The sequence below is a fragment of the Lichenostomus cassidix genome, chromosome Z (assembly GCF_008360975.1).
Source record: "Lichenostomus cassidix isolate B80296 chromosome Z, HeHo_3.0, whole genome shotgun sequence".
In the NCBI taxonomy this organism is placed as follows: Eukaryota; Metazoa; Chordata; class Aves; order Passeriformes; family Meliphagidae; genus Lichenostomus; species Lichenostomus cassidix.
The window spans coordinates 4,909,261-4,933,555 of NC_139511.1; the positions used below are offsets into that span (position 1 = coordinate 4,909,261).

A 24,295-nucleotide genomic window follows, 5' to 3' on the forward strand; every position below is an offset into this window, starting at 1 on the left:
AGCAATCAGATCTCTGCAGGCTTGTCCAGCTCCATTCTTCCTTCTGTCAAGCTGCAAACATCTCAAAAAACACCCCTGTCCTTTTCTACTGTTCTCAGACACAGTTCAGACAGAGCTGCACAGTCTGACGGAGGACAGCCAAATTGCACTGCTGCCATGGAAAGGATGCCCAGTGCTCATTGCTGCATTGTAAACCTTGAGAAAAACTGCCTCTGTGAAACCTGTAACTCACACCCCATTGCCTCTGGTAAGATCAGGAGGACCTGACAGGAATTCCTGCTGCATTTCTGCTGATGTTTTCTCTGTGTTGCCTCTGAGGCATGGTAGTGAAAGACGGTTCTTAGTGTTTTATAGACAAGTCTATATAAATTAGGTTAGGGAAGTCCCTCTTCCACATGAGATGATGTACTCTCTGTACTATCTGTTGCTGAAAATAGGGCTGCAGCATTTCTCAGACCCTGATCAGAAGAGACTGAATTGTTTTACAATTTACTTTACAATTTACTGATTTGTGCCTCAGCAGCACGGACAAGCCGTTGGAGCTGTCACTCGTTCCCAGGCTCTCCCAGGAGTGGGAAGAGCAGTGGCCAAGGGGTTGAATGCCAGCACTTTTGCCACAGCCCAAACCCTTTGTCCCCAGCCCATGGAAAGGGCTGCACATCCAGCCCCCAGTGCTCCCCCAGGAGCATCACTGTGCTTCCAAGAGCAGTGGAAGGATTTCTGCCTCATTTGAATAATGGGTTAATTAGTGCTCCTCTGTTTAAAATTGCTCCATTTCCAAGTCCATCAAAGTCTGTGAAAGCTTTGTCACGTGTTTTATGGGGATTAGGAGGCGGCATAATTTATATAAGATAAGGAAAAAAATATACAGGAAAAGGAAGAAATTATTCCAGAATAGAAGCCATTAGCACAAACAGTAAAAATTACTTTTTTTTTTTTTTAATTTCTATTTTGAGAATTTATATATGTATTTTTGGGCCTTGCTCTCTCTCCTAACACCATGCAGTGCCATGGCAGAGGCCAGCTCCATTACAGGCTGCACTGGGCTTGTTGTACAAAACCTTGGGTGACCTGGAAGCATTTCCATCTTGCAGGGCAGGTGAGTGCTGTCAGGAACATCTGGTGGTGGGGGTGGTCAGCTCTGTGAGTTTGTTCTGCAGCAGCTTCAGCAGAAGAGAGGAGGAGGAGCTTTGTTTGAAGGGACTCTGTAGGTGGTGCGGAGAGCACATCTACATCTTCCTTTTTTTCCTGGGAAATAAGTGGAGATAAATAATTCATCAGGAGAAACAGCACAGAGAGTTGAATTTGTTGCCATTCCTCACAGGGAAGGCTGTTAAAACACATAGCACTTTCTGCCAGGATCAGATGAACACTTATTGTCTAAATGCACGAAAACATATTAAGAGTCCAAGCAGGGTTTCATTGCATGAAAATAACTGCAGGTGAAGTCAATAAAATGTTTTGCTATAGAAAGAAACTCATGAAGTCATTGCGTAGATGAGAATTGGTTGGTTCAGTCTGAGCATGTGCTGAGCTTGAGCATTCCCCCCGATCATTGCTGCAAGTGCAGAGTCTGTGAGCAAACCGGGAGCCTCACTGCCTCCACTAGGAACAAACAGGAAAATCATAGAATCATGGAATCCTTTAGTTTGGAAAAGTCCTCTAAGATTAGTTTGGAAAAGTCCTCCAAAATCATTGAGTCCAACAGCTAACCCCGCACTGCTAAGTCCACCACTAACCCATATCCCCAAGTGCCACATCTACATGTCTTTTAAATTCCTCCAGGGATGGGAACTCCACCCTGGGAAGCCTGTTCCTCCACGTGACAACCCTAATAAGTGAAGAAATTTTTCTTAATATCCAAACTAAACCTCCCCTGGTGCAACTTTAAGTTCTTTTCTCTCTTGTCCTTGTTACTCCTGGGAAGAGGCAGTGCAGGGGAAAGATCTGAATAGCAAAGGGCTCATCTGAAGGCACTGAGAACCCAGTATTGATAAGCACAGATCATTGTTTGTTAAAGTCTAGCCACCAATATCAGGAGAATTTCCATTAATGTGAGCATTCATGACATGCATATTGCCCCTTCTCTGTAAAAGTGATGCCTATGGCAAACTCTTGGTGTGGGGGTATCACAGCTTCACCAGGACTTGTGGGAGCCACTCATGAAGACAAGAGAAGATGCTGGATGGTGATTTACCTTTGGGGATCTCTTGAACCAAAGTCCAAGTCACCTCTTTGCACCAATGAGTAGGAGCATGGACTGTCAGGTTGTCTGGTTTTAACCCAAAACAATAAAATCTGATGCTAATTTGTCTCATCTCACCCATCAATAGCATTTCAACAGAATAGAAGTCTGTAGAAGTACCCCAACATCAATTCTTGTTTTAAAAATTGTTCTTGAGCAGCAAAGTAACAGAATCATCTGGGGTCAGCTGGCAATTACCTGTGTTCCCAGGTATCATCCTGCTTCAGCATCTGATCACCACCTTTGCTACACCTTCTTAGGCCAAGGCTGCATAGTGTTATATCTATTTGTCATGACTACAGATAGTAGATAGTACAGATAGTACTGGCAAAAAGATAAGCATATCTGAATGCATTTAGGAGCTTTCCTCATAGGAAAAGGGGCTCATTTACAGGTGGCCATGCAAACCTGTTTGTGTGGTTACAACTGCAGCTCTGCTTACCATAGTTATACATGGACTAGTTACAGCATGAAGAAACAGAAACAACAGGGAAATATCTTGGTGTTGTCCAGAGCAAGGGAATGTCCCTGCTCTACAGCTCCCTTCTTTCTAGCTTTGTGTGGCTGCCAAAATTGGTACCCTGCACTAAGCATCTGTGTGAGGTGAGACCCTGGGCTGGTGCCAACTGCAGAGTTGGGAGGATCCCTCCATTCATCAGATCAAGGGATGTGGGAGTGCATCAGTCATTCCATCTCCTTGACACAGGGTCAGGAACACAGGGATGATCTCAGGCACAAGGAACTTTCATTACCTTGAAAGCCCTGACTGCCAGTCTGGGGCATGATTCCTTGTTTGCAGAGATAATGTCAATGGCTAGAATAATCCATCGACCTGATCCAAACGGAAAAGTAAACACCTTATTTCCATGGCCAGAGCCCTGTTTGCTAAGCAGTAGTGCCTGTGACACACTGGGGGATGAGCTCACGCTCATGAAATATTTCTGTTCCCACTTCTATTGTCCTTTGCAACGGAAGCTCTCACCTCTGCTTTTACCATAGAACCCCTGTAGGAGAGAGATCATCCTCAGTTCTGACTCAGACCATTAAGAGCATGTTGAGAAATAACTTTCATTTCCCAGAAGACTAATTTACGTCAGCAAGCAAGAAGATAATCAGAGTCATAAATCTTTGTCCATGTCCATATCTCCTGATTACTTTAAAAATATCGGGACAATACTTTCTATACCTTAACCAAACACAGAAATTCAGCTTGGTTTTCCAAGGTCTGCAGAGCATAGTAATTAGACTGGTTTATATCTGCCTGATTTCCAGCATTCTGGAATTAAGCGTGGCCCTGTAAATTATGCGTGACTTTTTCACATTCATGAATCCTATAATTTTACTTTATTGATCAGTTTTTTACCATAATTGGCAACAACCCATGAGGAAATGAATGTTCTACATCAGGCAAATGGGAGTTTTATTGATGTAATACTGGGAAAGCAATAGGCATGCTCAGCAAGCTAAAATGTTCCTATCCTTGATGTTTGTTTGAGAGCAGTATTGGTGTTCCCCTGCCTGCACTTTACCTGGGATATTCACTGGAGTTAGAAAACCTGCTCTATTTAATATTTAGATGGAAGCTAGCTTATCCACCTAGCCCTGTATTAATATTAATTAAGGTAACCATGTATGTTCCTTTCCTCTTACTAATATCCATGACAAGGAACACAGTTGTCAGTGCAGGGATTCCAAGGTTTTCCATTAAGACTAGCAGCCAACTTTCCTTTTCCCATTCTCTCTACCTTCATTCCACACACATCCTGAATAGGCACACAAGGCAAGCTACAACACAAGGCTCTTCTCCTGATCCCCATGCTGGAGGAGCAGCAATTTCTTTCCCTGTAGAGGAAACAAACCAGCCGTGAATAACCTGGTTAATGAAGGCCATGTACTGAACTACAGCCTTTGCCCTTGTGTGAGTTATAAATCACGGAGCTGATTTCTAATAATTCAGATTAGAAAAGAGCTTTAAGATCACCAAGCCCAGCCAGTCCCCCAGCACTGCCAACCCCACCACTAAACCATGCCCTCAAGGGCCACATCTACACATCTCTTAAATTCTCCCTTGGGCCAATGACTGCACCACTTCCCTGTGCCAACACCCAACAACCCTTCTCGTGTAGAAATTTTTCCTAGTATCCAATCTAAAGCTCCTCTGGTACACTTTGAGGCCATTTCCTCATCCTTTTGCTCACCTACTTGTGACAAGAGGCCAACTTCCCCCTTGCTACAATCTTTTTTAAGAGAGTGATAATGTCTCCACTGAGCCTCATTTTCTCCAGGCTAAACAAGCTCATTTCCCTCTGCCACTCCTCACCAGATTTGTGCTTCAAACCCTTCTACAGCCCTGCTGCCCTTCTTTGCACATGCACAAGATTTAAGACACATCAACTGCAAAAATATCCAGAGAGCAGCCACAGCCATAACTCTATTGTCCTTATGCTCAGATCATGGGAAAGGAGAAACTATCCCTTTAAACCAAGGGCAAGCACAGCCTTTAATTAAGAAAATAGATTTCTTATAAAAATGGTAGCTCGTTGGACAGGATGGCATCAAACCTTTCATTTCTCTTACGAGTGAGGGCAGACAGCCTTCCTGGTGGGCTATGTAGCAGAGACTTTTAGATAGTCCCCCAAAGCTCCCAAAGAGCAATCATCATAACAAAGCATTGATGGTGACCTTTCACGACTCCATTTGTATGTCTGTGGGGATAAAGATTCATAGTGTGAGGGCAGTTAAAGAAAATTTAATTCTCTATATGCAGCTCCTAAATAACATTAATGTGCAATTTGTACTCCTTGCATTCTGCTTTGAGAAGACACTTGATTATACTGATAAAAGTGATTAAGGCAAGAGAGTCAATCTTATGTCAGTTTCTGGGTGTTGATAACAAGAACAATTTTTTCATTTTATTTCCTGCTCATCAATCAACCCTATGGTTGTTGAGTGTAACTGAATTTGTGTCCAACAGCAAAATGAAGATATTCAGATTTACTCTAATAAAATTTTATACCAAGGTTATATTAAACTGCAGAGAAAAATGGGAACTGCTCTAAAACCTCTTAACTTACAGTCTGCATATAGCAAAAATGCTTCTTGTTCAAGCATAACTTGCCTTTAACTCTAACTCACCACTTTTTCACTTTTCTCCAGAGTGCACAGTAACAGAAATAGAAAAATAGAATGATCTCAGGCCTTTTTCTTTTTTTTTTTTTTGAGGTGGGGAGAGAGGGAAAGAGCTTCAAAATAGTTGATAAAAACCTCTTAATTGTGCTCTCAAAAGGTCTTGGATGGACTCACACCTCATACAAAGTACAACTATCAGTTTTTTGTGTTAAAATTCAAAAAGTATTATTAGGAAGAGAAAAAGCCATTGCACACACATAATCCTAACAATGAAGTACAGGGTGCATTTAGTATCCATACTGGCAGGGAGAGCTGGTGTAATACATCAGACAGATAAAGCATTTCTTCATAGATTCTGGAAGCCAAGAGCAGATTATAATAAAGTTAAATGGCTAAAGAATATATAATCTCCAACAGGTCCAGAAATTTTGGTACTCTTTAGAAAATAAAGTCTATAAAGCAGAAACCCCTACCTACCAAAATAAAAACCAAAAAACCCCAAAACAAAACAAAAAAACCCCTGCCACCAAACAAAAAATACATCCCCCAAAAAAACCCCAAAATAACGAACCAAAACCAACAACAACAACAAAAAACCCCACAAAACCAAAAACCCAACAAAATGAAAAACAGAGAAGGGAAAAAAAACCTAAAAACCTTTTGAATTTTGAAGTTTGCAAGCAGGTGTTAGTAATTTCTTTTGACATCTTGTCAGCACTGCCATGAATGTGTACAGTCCTGGGCCATGGGGGTTTGTTGTGCAAGCATCCTTGTGGAAGCATCATCAACCTTCTTGGAAAAGCAGCATTCACAGACAGCTTTTCTGGGAAGTCACATCAAAAATGATATTACTGATATTTAACTTATTGACCATTAATAAATGGCTTAGGGGAAAACCATTCTTTCTTACACATCATGCGAGAGAACATAAGTCTTGATTTTTGAGTTTTTGGGAAGTCTGAATCTGAACGAGTTACTGACCATTTTCATGGACATGGGGAGTTAAAACACTTTTTTTATAATGAATACCCCGTTTTTCAAAAGGACTACCTGATATTACACAACCACAGCCATCAGAGTGCACTCACGACACTTTTTCCAACATGCTTGATCTTCATAGTAACTTTGCGACTATGCAGAAGTCTTCATAAATATTTAATTCATATTATTCTGCAGGCACAAGTGCCGGGGAAGAGTCAGAAAGTGACTCATTGTTTCTTAATAAGAGATGAGGGACAAAGGAGCACTGGCGTCACAGTGGGAGAGAGTTCTTGGTGCTGATAAAATCATCCAAGGATTCAGAAAAATCCTCTGGAATGAAAAAAGGATCTCTTGCACCATCAACAAGGGTATGTGTGAGAAAAGACGCACAACTGGTCTACTCTAAAATGAGAAAAATAATTTTAGGAGTAAAATAATAGTAAAAACGGAGTAATTTATTTCATCTTTCAAGAGCTTTACCTATGATATACTGGACAGCAATGAGAAATAAAAAGGGTGTTCTCACACTAAAATAACTGATTTGCCATTAAACACGTTTTGCAAGGTACAGGTATTCCTGTGCCCTTTGGGTACAATTTAATTGACTTCTGTTTATGCTCACATTTTTCTGGAATTTGTTTTCACTGATCTGGCGGCCTGCAGAAAATTTACCGTAATTGGTTAATATCAGGATGACTCTGAGACAATAACAAGCATTAGCTTCAGCTTTTGAGTTTTGCTGGTTAACTGAGAGAGGGTGCACTGATAGCTACAAAGGTCTTGCAGGAAAAACTGATGAAAAGACATTTTCCTAAAGTGAACTCTGCATTAAGTTTTCCATCCCACCCCATCCATCCCCTGGGTTACAGCCACTTGAGCCACAACACAGAGATGGCTGAGCTGTCTATGAAACTGCTTGGGAAACTTATTTACTATTCATTTTACAGTCAGTAAGAACCCTTTTAAAAAACAAACAAACAAACCAACCAACAAAAAAACCCAAACCAACAAAAAGACCAAACATATCTACAAATATCATCTGGTCAGGGGCTGCTGCAGGACATCAGCAAGCTCTGCCCCCTCAGTGCTGCCTCTTGTGAATTCTTGAAGATGACTTCAAGATTATTTTAGCTATCTTTTTCTCCCAGAGTTTATGAAAGTTTCCACTCCATAACCCAATAAAGATTTTATTGAAAAATGACTATGCAAAGGATATCTGAGAAATGACTAATCATCATTGCGTCAGTCTCCTTGACTTATCATCATTACCTGACACTTACTATCTCAGCACATGAAGGTTTTTCTCTACTTTGCATACTCTGGTATTAAATTCTGCCTTCAAACAAAAGTTTGAGCAACAGCCCAGGAGATAAATGGTCAGGTGTACCTTGCTAGAGTAGCCATATATTTCTATTTTTGGCTGGGCTACATTTTGAGTTGCAGCACCACCCCAAAAGTGATGTCTGATGTGTGACAGATATTGTTATGAATTGCTTTTGCAGAACTTTCAAGCCTGCAGTATGCTATCAATCCTCAGGGAAAGCAGTGAAGGGTAAATTCCACATCAGTTCCCATTTTAATTTTAAATTAACAGTATCTTCATCGTGTGGAGCTGCACACTAAACGAGCATTCACAATTTCACAAAAAACACCCTGTTGTACCTGGTTTCTGTTGGTCCTGCTACAATTTTTCCTGCACCAAGAGGTCAGTGTTGGAGAGTTTCACCCATCTCCTGGGCATCTGCCAAGTGCTGCTCAGAGTGAGGTGAGGGTTGAACGTGGGGATGCTCCTGCCTTCACATGGAAGGAGCAGGCATTTATTTTCTTTTACAGCCCCACTGAGCCACTAAGAAGGTTATCAGTCAACCAAGAAAAATGTAAGTGCCTTCAGAAATAGATTCTTCCCTATTATCCCCTCCAAAACAGATCAAAAATTTTGGTGCTACAGCTTATGCACATGTTTCATGACCCTGTCATTAATATAAATAGTGTGTCTTCATGCTACTATAACATCTCAGGTGCTGCATAAAGAGAAGTGCAAATCCTTCAGGAGGGATTAATCCATCATGTGCAAATCAATCCTTCATTTGTTTTATACCTGCTGAAATCCTGATTCAGTTATCACCAAGATTCACTGGGCACTGCTGCTTTGAGCTGCTATGTTACCTTGAAATGGCCACAAAAATCAGAATGTTTTCCTTTTTTGGATGCATTGAATATTTGTAACACTTCAGGGGGCAGAGGGGCCTCAGCAACAACAACAACAACAGCAGCAAAAGCTAAATTGCTTGAGCTGTTTTACCAGCCTAGAGGGTGGCAAATTTGAGGGCAGATCAGTAAAATTTGAGAGGCTGGGCCAGCACAATGGATGAGTGCTGACAGCAGGGCCAGGCAGGCAGACACTTTGCAGTGTATTTGTAAAACTCCTCTTTGGCTCAGAAAAGCTCAAACCTCGAAGAGGCAGGTTTTGAGTGGTGGCTTTGGTCCTACACATCCTGAGGTTGGAGAGGGAAAGCATCCCCAAAGGATCCTGGTGATACCCCTACCTGACCCGCTGCCTTTGGCCTTGCTGCTGTCCAAGAGATGGAAATTGCCTTTATTGCCCCTGGAAAAAGAGCACTGTCTGTTTCTGCATCTCACAGACAGTCATGTTTCCAAACCGCTGCAAGAGGAAGCAGTAAAGTAAGTAAGATATAAAGTCAAGACACTGCTGTTTTATTCCCCAAGCAATGCCAAAAGAGCTAAAAAAGGCATCATAAATATCTGCCAGCAAATGAGGAGGCTGTTGTGTTCTATGCCAGTTTTATGATGCCAAGGTGAAGCTGGTTTAAATCATTCCTATAACTTACATGGCCATGACACAGACTTTTGACATTCACTGTTTTTCCACTCTACCAAAAGTCATAATCCTGAAAGTGTAGACCCACTTTCTTTTGCTATCTTTTCTTGGAAAGACCCACAATATGTAAGAGTTCTCAAAAACTGCAGGAGAAAATCTGGGCTTATTTCACCTGTAAAATTTGCTAACTTTTCTGGGCAGAATTTTATATCTTAAGGCTAGGACTGCCTAATATGTAAGTAATATTTCCATGAATACATAAGAAAAAGCCTTTTCCCCATTTGAAATATGTGTTTACTTTGTAGGAGAGGTGTTTACTTAGTGTCAAAGAGATGAAGATTTGAGCTTTGTGAGCTCAGAATGAACTTCCCACTACCTGCTGTGGGGGCAGAAGAGGGTCCTGGCCCAGCTGGAGCACCCAGCTGGTACTTTCTTTCACAAGAAAATAGTAGAAAGAGACAACTGAAGAGGATAGAAGTTTTTGATTGTATAAATAAATATAATAAATAAAATAAAACTGGAATACAGAATATTTCATTTATCTTGACAGCTTTGAAGAGTAAGATTTCCAACACAAAATTATCACTGGCCATGAGGCAGTGTGATTGCCAGCAAATTGCATGTGAGTAGCCCATGCTCTAAAACAATGTAAGTTTTATTTTATATGTGTACATATAGGCAATGAGCATGCTGCACAGCATCAGCTGGTGCTCTTACAGTGGAGGCAAAAGCAACATTAATAAGTGATAAAGAAATAGATTTGTGTCCTGGTGGACAGAACTTGCAGGGTGAACAGCCTGTGGGATGAGCTTTGGCAAATCAGTTTAATTTTCCCCTCCCCTTTATCTTTGAATGATGGATTAAGAAATAAAATTCTTTTGTAAAATGCCTTGCAGTATTGATTACTAGTCCTGCTGTAAAATGCTCCGTGAGAAAGATGGTGTGCTATTTTCTATGGTCCTTTTTTTTGTCCTATGAAATTCATAGTAATTTTGATTCCAAATAACACTGCCCTTTTTAAAGGGTATTTAAAAGATTCTTTCTCTCATTCTCTACAAAACCATCATTTTAAAACACTTCTCCCCTTGCAACAGGCGATCAGAGTGCTTTGCACATGAAGGATACTATTGACATATTCAGTGGGATATTTTTAGCCTAGTGGGAAAAATAAAATCTTGGGAAAGGTCAGCTCTTTCACTGCGCTAATTAAATTTCTGCGGAAGGAGATTATATCACGATGGTGACACGCAGGCTCGTGGGGACGTCACGCAGCAGACTGCAGCAAGCAGCCTCGGTGAGAGGGGCTGGTGTGAGAGCGGCTGGCAGGGCTGGACCTGCGTGCCTGACAGATAGCCCCTGAGTCATGCAGCACCAGATTTCCTTCCCTGATGTTTTCATTTCGGCAGGGCAAGCAGAGGGATCTCAGAAAATGAGGTTTCCTATCATGTGATGGTGGCTCTGTGAATCCTCTTTAGGAGCAGAAAGTGCAGAGAGAGGGGTGGATGCAAAGTGGTGTCACCAGTGAAACTGTGCTCTCCAAGAGCGCTGCTAACACAGCTTGGGATAAAAACCCTGAGGATTCAGATGGAGGAAAGCAAGAATTTTTCTACAATGAGGGTGGTGAGCACTAGCACAGGTTTTCAGAGGAGCTGTGGATACCCCATATCTGGAAATGCTGAAGGTCAGGTTGAACAGGGCTTTGACCAGCCTGGTCTAGTGGATGTCCCTGCCAGTGGAAGGCAGAGTGGAGCTGGGTGGTCTTTAAGGTCCCTTCCAACATAAATCGTTCTGTGATTCTATGATTTGATGTTTCTATGACTCTATGATCTATGACTTGATGTTTCAATGCCTCTTCAATTCTATGATTCTATGACTTTGGAGGCGTAATTCAAACCTGAGGTCACTTTTTAACCAAAATAGTGCCAGCATGATCACAGACAGAGATGGGACTTGACACATCTACATTGTTTTGACTCCTGCCTTCAGTAATGCTTGAAGAGGATTTTGAAGGAAATCCCAAAAATTAGGTTGAAAATGTCCCTAAACAAAAAGCTGGATTTATGCTCAGCACCCAAAACACCAATTTCCTACCCCAGGGATGGCACCAACCAGGCTGTGTCTGTGTTCCTGTGTCCATCTGCTCATTGTGGCAGAGGGCACAGGGTGTGTGAGTGGCCTGGGCCATCGAGGTCCCCTCAGGTATGAGCCAATTCGGACCTCCCAGTTTCTGTCCCTTGGCAAGGAGCTGCAGCAGTGAGCTCTGTGAGCTCATCTGGTAACATCCCCCTCTTCCACCACTTTGGCTGCATAAATGGCATGGGGGAGCTTACAAAATTTGCCCGTGCAAATGTAGTCTGTCATTCAGGTTGTATGTGGGCTTTCTGTATATCCTTACAAATGGTGTGTCTTTCTTGCAAATTAAATCACCTCTGAACACTTTCAGTAGATACAAATGTTTGCTGTTGGGTTGTTTTGTTCCCCAAAGTTGAATATACTGCTGCTGTTTGGTGGAAATCTCTTGACTTTGGTTTGATGTCAGTGAAGTGTTCTGTAGAGCCTGGGATTTCAGAGCTCTGAACAGCAGTGATGGTTGCTTGTCAATAAACAGCCACCTTCTTCTCCCTTTGAGGGGACAAACCAACTTGCTCCAGAGGAACAATTAAGAACATGCTAAGTAAGATATTTCAAATAACTAAGCTATTTTGAAAACCGGCTTCCAATGGATATGAAAAATGAAAACGACCCTGTGTTTTCTGTGATAACTCACTGTCTGGATACGGCAAGGCACAGAATATCTGCATCAGGAGATGCTTTGTGTTCTGCAGGAGAGGAGAGGAGCAGCTGGGCAGCAAAGCCAGCAGCTCTGCAGTCACCCGCAGTCTGACAGGTCCTGCCAGGCTGTGGATCCCTGTCTGCACCTGCCAGGAGTTAAAGAATGTAATCAATTTGTCTCAAAGCACTGTTGAAGGAGGAAGTTCCTGCAAGATGAGCTATCGCAAGAGGCACAGACAGCAGCAGGAAGGCGTTAATGTCAGGCCTACATGGAGGTGAAAGGTTTGGAATTAGCACACCAGATAAGATTCCCCTGAGCAGCCTGTGGGAAAAACACAGAGGAAACAAGAGGAAGATGCCAGGCCTGGTGAGGCAGATCTGGGTACCTTATCCAGACAAAAATTCCCGCTGTGGCAAACTGTGGGAAAGGAAGCAACTGCTTACACACATTCCATCCAAAGCTGTGGGAACAGCTTGTATGCCTCGTGGATACCTTGGACTTGGATGTATAAAAGTGGCACTTCCAGAAGAACACTCAGGGAGCCCCACCACCAAGCAGACCAGAGGAAGAGGGGGCAGCAGGACACCACAGGAGCCCATGTGGTGCTATCTTTCTACTTAATCTGTCTCTCTCTCTCTCCCTGTTTCTTTCCCCCTCTCTATCTCACATTTACTGTTAAATAAAATCCATGCTATGGACTCCAGCAAATGGTCTCATTTGCACCTTAATTCGGGCAGGGGCATCTTTTAATAATCAGACCCTAAAATTATTTCAGAAATGGGATCCTAACATTATTCCAGGGGACCATAACAGCACCCCTGTCATGTACTCTCTCTTCCCCTGCCTCCACCCAGAGACCTTGCCACCCTGTACCAGTGACTGCTGCCTCATTGATCCTGTAGTCCTGCTGTGGCTGCCAGTGTGGAGCAGCACAGCTCCCTCCATCATTCCAAGCCAGGGATGAGCAGAGACTTATTTCTCCGAACATGTTCACTGATCTCCTGCAGAGCCCTGTGGTGGTTCAGCAAAACCTTTGTGGCTGGAGACAATTTTGGTTGGTTACCAGTTGATGGCACAAGGTCTGTTCACCCTCCCAGTCGAGTGACTGTCACTTCCCAGCAAGTGTGAACTTGTCTTCACGCTTCCACAAGCAGACAGGGCAACTTGCCTGCGTTGTGTCTGTTCAGTGGGGGATCCATCCTCCAGGGTGGAACTGTCACCGTCTTTCAAGACTCAGATTTTAATAAAAAAATCTGCACAAAGCATTTAAACTCTGAGCTGAATGACTGCTTTGAATAGAGCAATTAAGAAGATGAAAGGGGGGAGGGTAACCCTGTGTATGGTGGTGTCATATGCTTCAGGAGAGTTCCTGGGGTGGGTGTGATGGATCCACGAGCAAATAAGTCTTTACAAGAAGATCAACAGAGTTAAACCTGGGTGCTGCAACTATGGACCCAGCAATGGGAGGTTATGTCTTAGGATCCCAGAGGAATTCGCTGGGACTTCATTTGGAAAGATTAGATTTAGGATCATTAATTGCTTATGAAATCCTTGAACACATTGTATTTAAATTCAGATTAATTGCTCCAGTCTGCAGTTAATTTCAGAGCTGCTGTCAGCGTGTTCTCACCAACACAGACATGAGAGAGGCTTCTGAATAAAATGTCTGTGGCTGAGCTTTTGCCCCACAAATGAGTGAGCAATGCTCCCAGCATCATGTCATTGGCCTCTGCCCCCTTTTCCGCAGTCTTTTCGGGTTGGATGTGCAGAGGAATAGCAGCCCAGCATTTCTGAGAATGCTTCATGGCAGAGATAATTACATGGTAAAATGCAAACTAACAAGCTGCATCTACTTAGTATTAAGGACTAATGATCTCAGCTTTAGTCTTTGCTTCCCTGCAGGGTGGCAAATCTGACGAAAATCATGCCTCACTGAATACAAAAAATGTGATGCCTATGCAGAGTGTACGTATAGGAATAAGGTTCTTACTCTTTACACCCATCATCTGAGGCTGGTGCTAATGCTCTGTATCTTCACTCTCCTGAGGCAAAACAAAGATGCAGATTATAGAATCATGGAATCACAGCATGGTTTGGGTTGGAAGGGACCTCAAAAGACCATCCAGTCCCACCACCTGCCATGGGAAAGGGACACCTTCCACTAGACCAGGTTGGTCAAAGCCTCATCCAGTCTGGCCTTGGACACTTTCAGGGATGGGGCAGCCACAGCTTCTCTGGGAAACCTGTTTCAGTGTTTCACCACTCTCACAGTCAAGATTTCATTCCCAATATCTAATCTAACCCTGTTGTATATTGGTTTGAAGCCGTTCTTCCTTGTCATTTCACTCCATGCCCTTGTCCAAAGTCCCTCTCCAGCTCTCTTGGAATACCTTTAAGCACTGGAAGGTGCTCTAAGATCTCCCCAGAGCTTTCTCTTCTCCAGGCTGAACAACTCCAGCTCTGTCAGCCATCATCAGACTTGCCATCCCCTGTGACACAAACCCTGCCCTGCTCTCCCATCTCCAGGATTATTTATCCCATTTCCAAGCTGTCTTCACCATCTCTTTCTCAATTTGTACATATTTTATATGGTGAGATGACGGGCACTGGTGGCACACCAAATGCTTTCCTCAAGTCCTGTCCACTTCTTATAGCCAAGATGTGGGTGCTTCACCCACACTTTGCTGTGACCAGCTGTCTCTGGACCTTCCCTCTGAACCAGAAAATACTGGATAGTTTGTCTGCTTGGTCTTTTGTTCTCACTGGCATCCATTTCCCAGCTGCCTGCTGACAGTGGGCTCCTCTGGAGCACTGAGAACATGCTGGATAGGTGGCCGGAGGCAACAAGCTCAAGTGGCAGACATAGGCAGGGACTTCACTGGCCAGCCTGCTTCAGTCTAGCTCAGTTTGTCTTCACATCCAGGTTTTCAGTCTTCTGCAAAACTACACTACAGGGGGCAATGCTACAGAAGGGAAAATGTGGTATAATAGAGCACGTGCAGCATGGGTTATGAAAAGAGCTGCCATCCCTGTGGAGTTTCTGGTATATCCAGAATCTGTATATCCATGCCTATGGTAGGCAATGCTTGTGTAGAGACTGCTTCAGGTTATCACCTCCCACAGCTAGAGAAGAGAGATCCTGTCCCTCATTCAGTTTGATTTCAGTTTAAAGAAATCTGACACTTCAAAGCAAGCCTCAGTCTCTCTTTGGGGTGACTTGTGTCAGACACCAGAGACAGCAAACCCATCAGTACTCCCACACACCTGTGAGCTGGAAAAAACCCTTCAGAGTTTGAGCCAGAATCAGAAATGCAACCAAACCCTTCACATAGTGTTTTTCTGGCTGTTTTTTTGTTTTTGTTTTTGTTTTTTTTTTTTTTCTGGTGGAAGCCACTTGAAAACACTGTTCTTTCTTACCTCCCTTTAGTGGCCACCTGCATGGTGTATTGTATTTCCATGAGTGTGGACCTGAAGTGCCCCCATGGAAGGTTGTACATGCATCCAACTGGCCAAGCTTCCCTCTATCAGCTCCGTGGGAAATGGTACATGCTCTCAGACCTTTTGACACATCCACCTTAATCATCTGAAGCCTTTTTGAGCAGAAAAGAACCCCAAGTGGGAAAAAGGGAAAAGTAATATTTTGGTATCCAGAGAGAGATGGGTTGCCTGGGTCATACGGGCAGGAAACACCAGATCTGCCTGTGATGCCAGATTTTTGATTCCCTAAATGAGTAGTGGATCCCTCCTCTCCTGGAGCACAAACCATCTTTGTCAGGCTGGCTCCAAAGCTAGGATATCTGTATTCTGGAAATATGGTGAAGGTTTCTTATTATGTCGTTTCAGTGGCTGGTTGTGCGAGTAAATCTTGTAGTCAGGCGAAGCGTGAATAGTTTGGCACATATAATTTACTCAATGTATTCAGATGTGGTGTCATGAATACTAAGCACCATTCTCCCATCAATGGAAAGGGCTGATTTTAAATGTTGGGGCTTTTTTCTCTTTCTTGGCAGTCAGTGGGGGTTATATGTAAATCCTGCACTTGCGTTTATGTTTCAAATAAATAGCTCTGGGTTGTTTTTCTTTTTTTTTAGAAAAAGAAATTAGCCAGACTTGCAGTGAGACAACTGCCCTGTCAAGTCAGACTACAAGGGGAAATATGGCAAGAAGAAAAAAGGCAGGTCTGGGCTGAAATGGATGTGTAATCTCTCAAAGAAGGCTCAAGGAAGCATGCTCTGTCCTCCCAGCCCTTGGAGGCAGGACATTCAGATTTTTTCCAGCCCCTGGAAAGCAGTGCCCAATCTCCATCACCCATGCCCAATACTGTTAGCCACCAGTAGCCACTGTGACTCCAGAAAGGTTCTGCTCCCTTGCCCACATCTGGCAACACTTCTGCTCCCTGTCCCTGGGGAACAACTGGAAACATGTCTGTGCTTCTGCACTGAGAAATGGAGGGTGTTTAGTATGCAGAAAGCTTCCCTTCTTTTTCTTTTTTTTTTCTTTTTCTTTTTTTTTTTTTTTTTTTAATTAGAGAGCGCTGTAACAGTGAGCAGCTATTATGGCACAGCCTGTCAGCTGTAGTGCTGGCAGGTGGGTATCTGCGGGTTGTGTCTTGCGTTTGCTGATAGGGACCTTACACAAATAATATCTCCCGCCTTCATCAGTCCCTCTGAACCAGCCTGTCAGCTCAGGAGACAGGGAACAAGGCTCAAGCTTGATTGCAAGCCTCCAGCTCCCTGCCGGGGAGCTGAGAGGACAGGAATCAAGCCCTGGGGCTGATTTCTAATTGGTAAGACAAGGAGACGTTTTAAATGAGATAGCTGCAATTAGGATGAGAGGCACTACAGAGATCAAGAGAAATGCTTCTTCATAAGAACAAGCTGTTGCTTCTCTCAAGGGGAGCAAGCAGGGGAGAGGTAGCCTGTCTGAAATGGGTTAGCTGGAGCAATTAGGCAGAAAACTCAGTGTACAGAGAGAAATCTCCTCCTTCAAGCTTTCAACTGATTTCAAAGGAATCAGAGCTCATTTAAAAATAAATTAATATTATTAATCTGACAGCTTGCTTAGCTTGGTTATTTTTCTCTTACCTTCATGTTGAGAACATTATTTTTAACTACTTCTATAATTTTCAAGCAAGCATGGAGGAGCACAGGGCTACTACAATGTTTAAGAAGAATGAGACAACATTTATGAATCCAGGAGGGGAAGCTAATGGTCTGCCAGGAGCTGCCCTCCCAGGCCAGTGGTCCCCACAGGGCAGTAGAGATAGCAGCAGTGAGTCCATGTCCTGTGAATGGAGGCCACCACTGGCTGATTCCTTCACCCACACCTTTCCTCTCAAAAAGCCATCAACCATCCTGGAAACCAAAAAGGCTCAGAGGTGCTATTCACCCCTAGAAACTGGGGTAGAAGGACAACAGCAAACGGTTTAGCAGTGACAGATGACAACTGAGATCAGAGCTAGCACCAGAATTCCTGGTAAACACACCTCTCCAAAGCAATGACAGAAGGTATCTCCTCCACTACCACAAAGTTCTTACCACAAATCTCACTTCACCTTCTTTAATTTCTTCAGTGGTTATTATAGTCTTCAATAATTAAAATGCTGTGCAGGTTTCTGATAGCTATAATTTTCTGGTGCCACTTCAGTTATGACACAGTTTAGATGTGACGTGCTCATCCACAGGAAGCTGGAGATGAAATTTCAAGCATTTGAAGAACACTGCTTGAGCATATGCTGAAGGCAGAGCAGCTGACTTTTCCCTAAAAGTTACTTACAAGCAGCACTAATTATCTTATTTTTCTGAAATTTTACGAGTGGCGTCAGTGCTTAAAAAAAACATCAAGACAGTCTGGAGAACAAGGTTTTTCTGGAAATGCTGAGCAGAGCTCAGAGCTGTAGATGATAAGGTCACAGCAAAAAGGAGAACAGAAACTAAATTTCTTCTGACAGCCTTCTCGGTGCAGCAGTGCTGAGTACCAGAGAGAAGCAGAGGTTTCCATATCTAAAAATAAATTGAAACAAGAGCATCTTGCAATCTGCTTAGCAGCATAGAGCAGCAGCAGCTGTGGCACTTCCCTTGGCCTCCCCAAGGCTCCAACTGGGAGGATTCAGGCCACTGCCTCTCATATATTGTTCAAATTGAAGCACTCAAAACAAGCAGCCAACAAGTGTTTTGACATGAAAAACTTGCCTTTAGGGCTTCTGCTTTTTCTCATGCAATTTGTATTTTTTTTCCATCCTTCCTACTTGTGCCTTGTTCTCCAGCCCCCTTACTAGCACAGCAGACAAGGAGCCAGAAAGCAGACTTGATTCTCGTGTATTTCAGATCAAAAGAAAGAGAAAACAGGGCAGAATCAGCACTACCCTGACAGAGCACAATGGGTCTTAAAAAAAAAAAAAAAAAAAAGAAAGGAAAAGGGCAAGAATCAAGCACTTGTTTGTCGCAGGAGTGCAGCAGATAAAAATGGGCTCACAATGACCTGGCTGCTTTGAGCAGAGACCTTTGCCACGGTGTTGCCCTGGCCCTTTTCTGCACCCAGCAGCAGACCTGGGGGCTACATGGGGTTACCACTGGCAGGTGAGGGGCCACACAATCCCGAAACCTTGGTGGAACCCTTGCTGCTGCATTCCCAGGGTTTCTGTGCTCTCCTCAGGACACTGACCCAGACATGTGGGCAGCCCACGGGGCCACACAAGGTAAAACCATACAGTAATGGTTTTAGATAAAAACTTGGTTTAAGAGAAATACACATTTGAAGAAAGTCTTCCCTGTGAGGGCAGAGAGGCACTGGCACAGGTTTTCAGGGAAGATGGGGGTGTCCCATCTCTGGAAATGCCAAAGGTCAGGTTGAACAGGGCTTTGACCAGCCTTGTCTAATGGAAGACATCCCTGCCAGTGGCAGGCAGAGTGGAACTGGATGGTCCTTAAGGTCCCTTTCAACTTAAACCATTGTATATTTTTATGATTTTATGTTTCTATTACTCAATGTTTCAATGTTTCTTTGATTCTATGGTTTTATGACTTTGGAGGGGGAATTAAAATCTAGGGCCACTTTTTAACCAAAATGATGCCAACATGATCAGAGATGGGACTTGACAAATCTACACTATTTTATCTCCATCCTCAATAAAGCTTGAAGAGGATTTTGAAGGAAATCCTAGAAATTAGGTTTCAGTAGATACAAATGTTTGCTGTTTGGTTGAGTTTTTTTTCCCCAAAGTTGAATATATTGCTGCTGTTGTTTGATAGACATCTCTTGACTTTTGCTAGGTATCAGTAAAGTGCACTGTAGGCCCTGGGATTTCAGAGCTCTGAACAGTGGTGATTGTTCCTTATCAGTAAACAGCCACCTTCTCCTCCCTTTGGGGGCAAAACAAACTTGCTCCAGTGGAAAAATTAAGAGCATACTAAGCTATTTCAGTGATTGAAAACTGGCTTCCAAAGGACATGAGGAGTGAAACTGACTCTGGATTTTTAAAGTTAACTCAGTGTCTGGATAAGCACTGGCTTGTCCCCTGGGATGCTGAGATTTTATCTGTTTGGCTGCATGGGCCCTGCAAAGTCACAATAACTCCCTTTTCCTCCAGTTTCCTTCTTCATAAAAGAGACTTAACAATTCTGTTCCTTGTGAAGAATAAATTGATGAATCATGCTGTCTTAGTGCTTCATCTCTTAACTTGCCATTCTCCCAAAAGAAATTATGGGACACTGTCAGAGTACGTATTAAAAAAAACATTGGGATTTCTTCCTATGATATTCTTAGCATTTGTAAAACCAGAACAGATGTCACTGCTTATAGTAATTTGAAACAGATATATGATTTTTGGCTTTCTTTCCAAACAGAAAACTGGCACACAGTGGTCTTAGAAATGCTGGTGGAACCTCATGTGTGAATAGATTTTGCCAGTGAGGCATCCAGAGAGATGGACACCAGCTGGGCATGGTACTAACCTCTGTGCCATGGTATGGGCACACGAGCACCTGATGAGCATGGCACAGGTAAATGAGATACCAGGCTGCCTGTCTGGGAACATGCATTGCTCTGGGAACTCAGATGGTTTTTCATTCAAGGAAGCAACCTGAAAAAACACCAAGATTCTGACCCAACACCTCTTAAATTCCATCAGTTTAAGGAAGGAGGGAAGGAGGGGAAGGCAAGGCAAGGCAAGGCAAGGCAAGGCAAGGCAAGGCAAGGCAAGGCAAGGCAAGGCAAGGCAAGGCAATAGAAGTAGCAGCACGGACAGAGGAACAGACAAACAAGTGCCCCAAAATCCAGAAGGGGAGCTGGATACCAGGGTGCCAGTGAGGCCAGGGAATACCATCAGAGACCATCTCCAACCTGCTAAAGCAGCAGAACTAAGAATCCCACAGAAGTCATTAGAAAACTACCAGATGGCTGACTCCATCTTCATCAGGGATTTTTTCTTAATTTCCCCCTACACTCCCCCCCCCCAGCTCTGGTTTTTTAGCTCCAAGAAAAATACCAGCACAGAAACCTTCACTCAGGAAATAGGGTTAGAATTTTCTTCTCTCCCTCACTGGCATTTTGTTCTGGTATTTTCTTCAAGAACTGTTTATTCTGAGAAGTGCAATGATAAAATGAATGCCACGGTCACTTTGAATTACGCAGCGCCATTTAACCACCCCTCTTATCTCTGCAATCAGTTGGGTAGGTGATACATGACACTGTGATAGTGCAAACAAACATCTGCTCCTGTGGGCGTGGGCTTGCTCACTCCAACATGCTCTTGAATCTAATTGGGAATTTCCAGGCATATATTGCTCACGCTCTTTCCAAAATAACTTGTAAAGTATAAAGTGTATGAATTAATCATCCTTTTAATCCAGCAAAAGCTGTGCTATATCTGCTCAATCACGAGACATTTATTTCTGTTCTGGGTATTCAGGATAGAATATTTTTGGTTTGGTTCCTGGGTTGGGTTTTTTTTTGACATGTGCTAAGAGGAATTTCCAGCTTAAAGAAATAAAGCAGATGATTTTTGCAACAGAAAAGAGATTTTAGCAGCATGGTTGTCAATCCTACTGTCCAAAGGGAGAGGGTGGACTGAGGCTGCTTGTTTGATAGCGTTTGTCCAGAGCTTCACACCATGTTGAAGTGCATGTATAGTGTGACAGCAAGAGTCCCCATAGCTCAGAGTCTGGATGCACACACCAGACAGGCAGCAACGTTTCTGTGTCCAGTCTGCACCTCGGTTTGGCTAAGGATGAGCACTGTGGCCACTCAGGCACCAGCCCAGGCATTGGGATGTCACTGACCATTCTGGTCATGCTGTTACCCAAGCTGGACCGTGCAGTTGGCTGTGCTGGTGTCAATTTTGGCGGGTCATTTAAGACATGTCCACAGCTCAGAGCGCAGTGCAGAGAGCCGTGGGTGGAGATGAGCCAGGCAGGTCCATGTGGCACAGACAGTGCCATCAGAATCTTCTGGTCTGTGGCCGTGAGCAGTCAGTGCACACCTTCCCAGCAGGGTTTCTGAGCACTGGGGGAATGTGCCCTTTGGATTCCTGTCATGGAACTGTGCTCATGCAGCAGCTAAATTGTCAGAGGGAAGTCAGTGGTGCCATCTGAACAACGTATAAATGTGAGAGTAGCTCCAATCCCTTTGTGGGAACCAGGGACATGGGCTCTCACCCAGGGACTGCTCTGCCTTAGGGGACAGGAAAAATGCAATTTAAAAAAATGTGCATAAATATATATATATGTGTATCTGCAGTTCCTGAGGTGTAGTCATTTGTAAGAAAAACAACTTTGCCACTAATGAGGGAACAGCCTCAAGTTGTACTGGGAAGGTTCATATTGAATTTTATGAAAGGCTGGGGCTTGTGGGCTGGGAGGTGTGGCTGTGGGGCTGTGACATCCCAGAGGATAGGTCACAATGGGAGCTGTGACCAGAGGCATGTCAGCTTGGCAGCTGAGTGCCATGGTTCTGCTGGCTGTGACATCACAGGGGACAGGTGGCACTGGAAGCCGTGTCCAGGGACATCACTGGTCAGTTGGATTCTGGCAAGCAGTGAGTGCACACGCAGGGGCTGGGAAAGCTGGGCTGGATGGGAATGCTGGGCTGGGAATGCTGGGCTGGATGGGAATGCTGGGCTGGGAAACCTGGGCTGGATAGGGGCTCGGAGTGTTAGGCTGTATAGGACTGGGAAAGATGCCCAGAGGGTTTTTAACACAGAGTGAGATCAGGGACCCTCAGGGCAGGGCTCTGTCCCCAGGTCTGCAGGAAGAGGGGCTGGGGCTCTCAGTGTGGCAGGTGCCCTGAGAGGCTCTGGGCACATTCCAGGTGCCCCCAGCCCTCTGCTCCCTCCCAGCTAGCCCTGCTGAGCCCCCTTTCTCCCACCAGGCCATGTCTCCAACACTGGCCCTCATCCTGGCCCTGTTAGCCACCCACACTGGGCTGAAGGTGAAGCTTCAGTTTGATGAGGATGAAGTCAAGCAGATGCAGGAGCGCGAAGAGTACCTACACAAGGAAATGACTCGGCTCCTGCAGGAGATTCAGGACAGCAGCTGCACTACAGAAAACCTGTTCCAGTGTGTGCTGCAGGAGCAGTGGCTGTTTGGGGTCACTGCAGCAGCCCTGTTTCTGCTCCTGCTCACTGTGGGCTGCCGTCTCATCAGGAGAAGGAAGTGTGGCTCTGCCAGGTGCAAGGAGAAGGCTAGCAGGACGGAGAAGGTCAACAGTGAGAAGGTCAGTGAGCAGGAGGAGGAGGTCCAGGGTGCAGACAGTGGTGTCAGCGCTTTGGCTCTGCCCAGCCCATCACCAGTGGGGACATCCAGGATAAGGCTGGACGGGGCTGGCAGTACCTGATCTAGTTAGAGATGTCCCTGATCATTGCTGGGGGGTGAGACTGGATGGCCTTTAAAGGTCACTCCCAAGCCCTGTTCTGATTCTCCCATTCTACAGCAGGACCTGTCCAGCACGGACATGCTGAAAGAGCTGGTGGACGACCTCCTCGCTGCCTGCCGGGTGTTCTCTAAGAGAAACTTCATGCCAGAGTTGCACGCAGCCCCTGGCACGGACACCACCACCGAAGACTGGAGCACCCAGGAGAACAGCAGCACCTACCGCCTGCTGGTCATCCTGCGGCCACCCCCTGGACACGCCTTCATCCTGGACACCACAAAGCAGCGGCAGGCTGGGCGCATCCGTGTGGCACTGCAGTGCCTGTGCCCTGGGGAGCAGCTGCTGGGGAAGACATGCTTTCTCCATCCCTCTGCCGGCCAGTCGCCCATGGAGCAGGACTGGTACCTGATGGACACACTCTGCACAGGCTGCTTCTTGGATACAAAGAAAGTCATCTGCTGGGTACAAATGTTGGTGGTGTCAGCCTGGCTGCTTTTGCCTCAGTCGCTGCACTGCCAGCTCATAGCGCTGCCCTCGGAGAAGTGCTGCAGGTTCCAGCTGAGCAGCCCCTCTGGGATGGAGAACACCATTGAGATGGCTCTGGCAGTGCAGCCAGGCAGCTCAGGTGCCTACCTGAGCCTTGAGTAGGCAGCAGCCAGCTCTGCCAGCAGCCCCACGTGGGCCAGGGAGCTGCTGCATCACAGATTCACAGTGAAGCCCACCCAGCAGGACAATTTCTGAATGAGAGTTGTAGACCCACTTACTTATTACCCAGGTGGAGTGACAGAAAATGACCTCTGGAGACCAATTTTGAGCATTGGAACAGAGAATCCACACTTCCTAGAGACTGATGACACTGTTCAAGAGGAGCTCAGCACAACCAGAGCTCAGGATACAATTCCCTCACACTTGGCAGGAGTAGCCTCCAGAGTCTGAGGGCTCATTTTGTTTTTCCAATGGCTTTGACAATGTAGGATGAAGATGTAGGAAAATATTTTCAATAAATGACTTATAAAGTATGAAGGTGACTGCATGTCTCAGTTTGAAACACAGGTGTCTACCTTGGAACGCAGAATATGATCCCCCCTTCCCGCCGAATTATTTTAACTTTGAAATTAAGAGACTTTCAGGCAAAGACATGGCAAAAGGAATAACAGTTCTTTACTAGTATGTTTAACAAGGCAAACAAACAACAACAACGGCAGCAACAACAAACCAACCAGAAACCCAGTCACAGCCTTCTCTGGGCTGTCACACGCCCTCCCCCTGGTGCAGTTCCGGCCACAGCCGGCAGGGGCGCTGTTGGCTCCCGGCCGGGCAGGCGCGATGATTCCCCCACGGCGGCAGGGGGCGCTGTGGTTCGAGTCCCGCCGCGCCTCCCCTCATGGTGTGTTGCGTTACAGTGTAGCAAAGACCAGAAGCAGCAGCAGAGAAACAGCGGGGGTTGAGCGGGGAATCTGTC

The 24,295-nt window shown here is 44.8% G+C and overlaps 1 protein-coding gene and 1 long non-coding RNA gene across 4 annotated transcripts; one reads left to right on the plus strand and one right to left on the minus strand.

Annotated features, from left to right (window-relative positions):
* Positions 1-991: 991 nt before the first annotated feature.
* LOC146424269 (uncharacterized) lies at positions 992-9,013 on the minus strand. Its single transcript, XR_014847064.1, has 3 exons — positions 8,902-9,013; positions 4,823-4,950; positions 992-1,248 (listed from the first exon to the last, which is right to left on the minus strand). It is a non-coding gene; the product is annotated as an uncharacterized LOC146424269 (long non-coding RNA).
* A 13,072-nt stretch (positions 9,014-22,085) lies between these two features.
* Positions 22,086-23,850, plus strand: LOC146424270 (inositol 1,4,5-trisphosphate receptor-interacting protein-like 1). 3 transcript variants are annotated; one of them, XM_085043069.1, is made up of 3 exons: positions 22,086-22,677; positions 22,894-23,303; positions 23,609-23,850. In XM_085043069.1, the coding sequence occupies exons 1-3, from the start codon at positions 22,336-22,338 to the stop codon at positions 23,625-23,627; spliced, it is 771 nt and encodes a 256-aa protein (XP_084899195.1). In that variant the 5' UTR covers positions 22,086-22,335; the 3' UTR covers positions 23,628-23,850. The 3 variants fall into 3 exon arrangements, with proteins under 3 accessions (XP_084899195.1, XP_084899192.1, XP_084899193.1); XM_085043066.1 differs by having other exon boundaries at positions 22,894-23,850; XM_085043067.1 differs by having other exon boundaries at positions 22,089-22,677; positions 22,897-23,850.
* Positions 23,851-24,295: the final 445 nt, after the last annotated feature.

Excerpts from the sequence above, each read along its gene's own strand:
- LOC146424270 (XM_085043066.1), top strand. The coding sequence starts at position 22,336 with ATGTCTCCAACACTGGCCCTCATCCTGGCCCTGTTAGCCACCCACACT. Across the intron at positions 22,678-22,893 it reads AGAAGGTCAACAGTGAGAAG|CAGGACCTGTCCAGCACGGA; the intron begins GTCAGTGAGCAG and ends CCCATTCTACAG.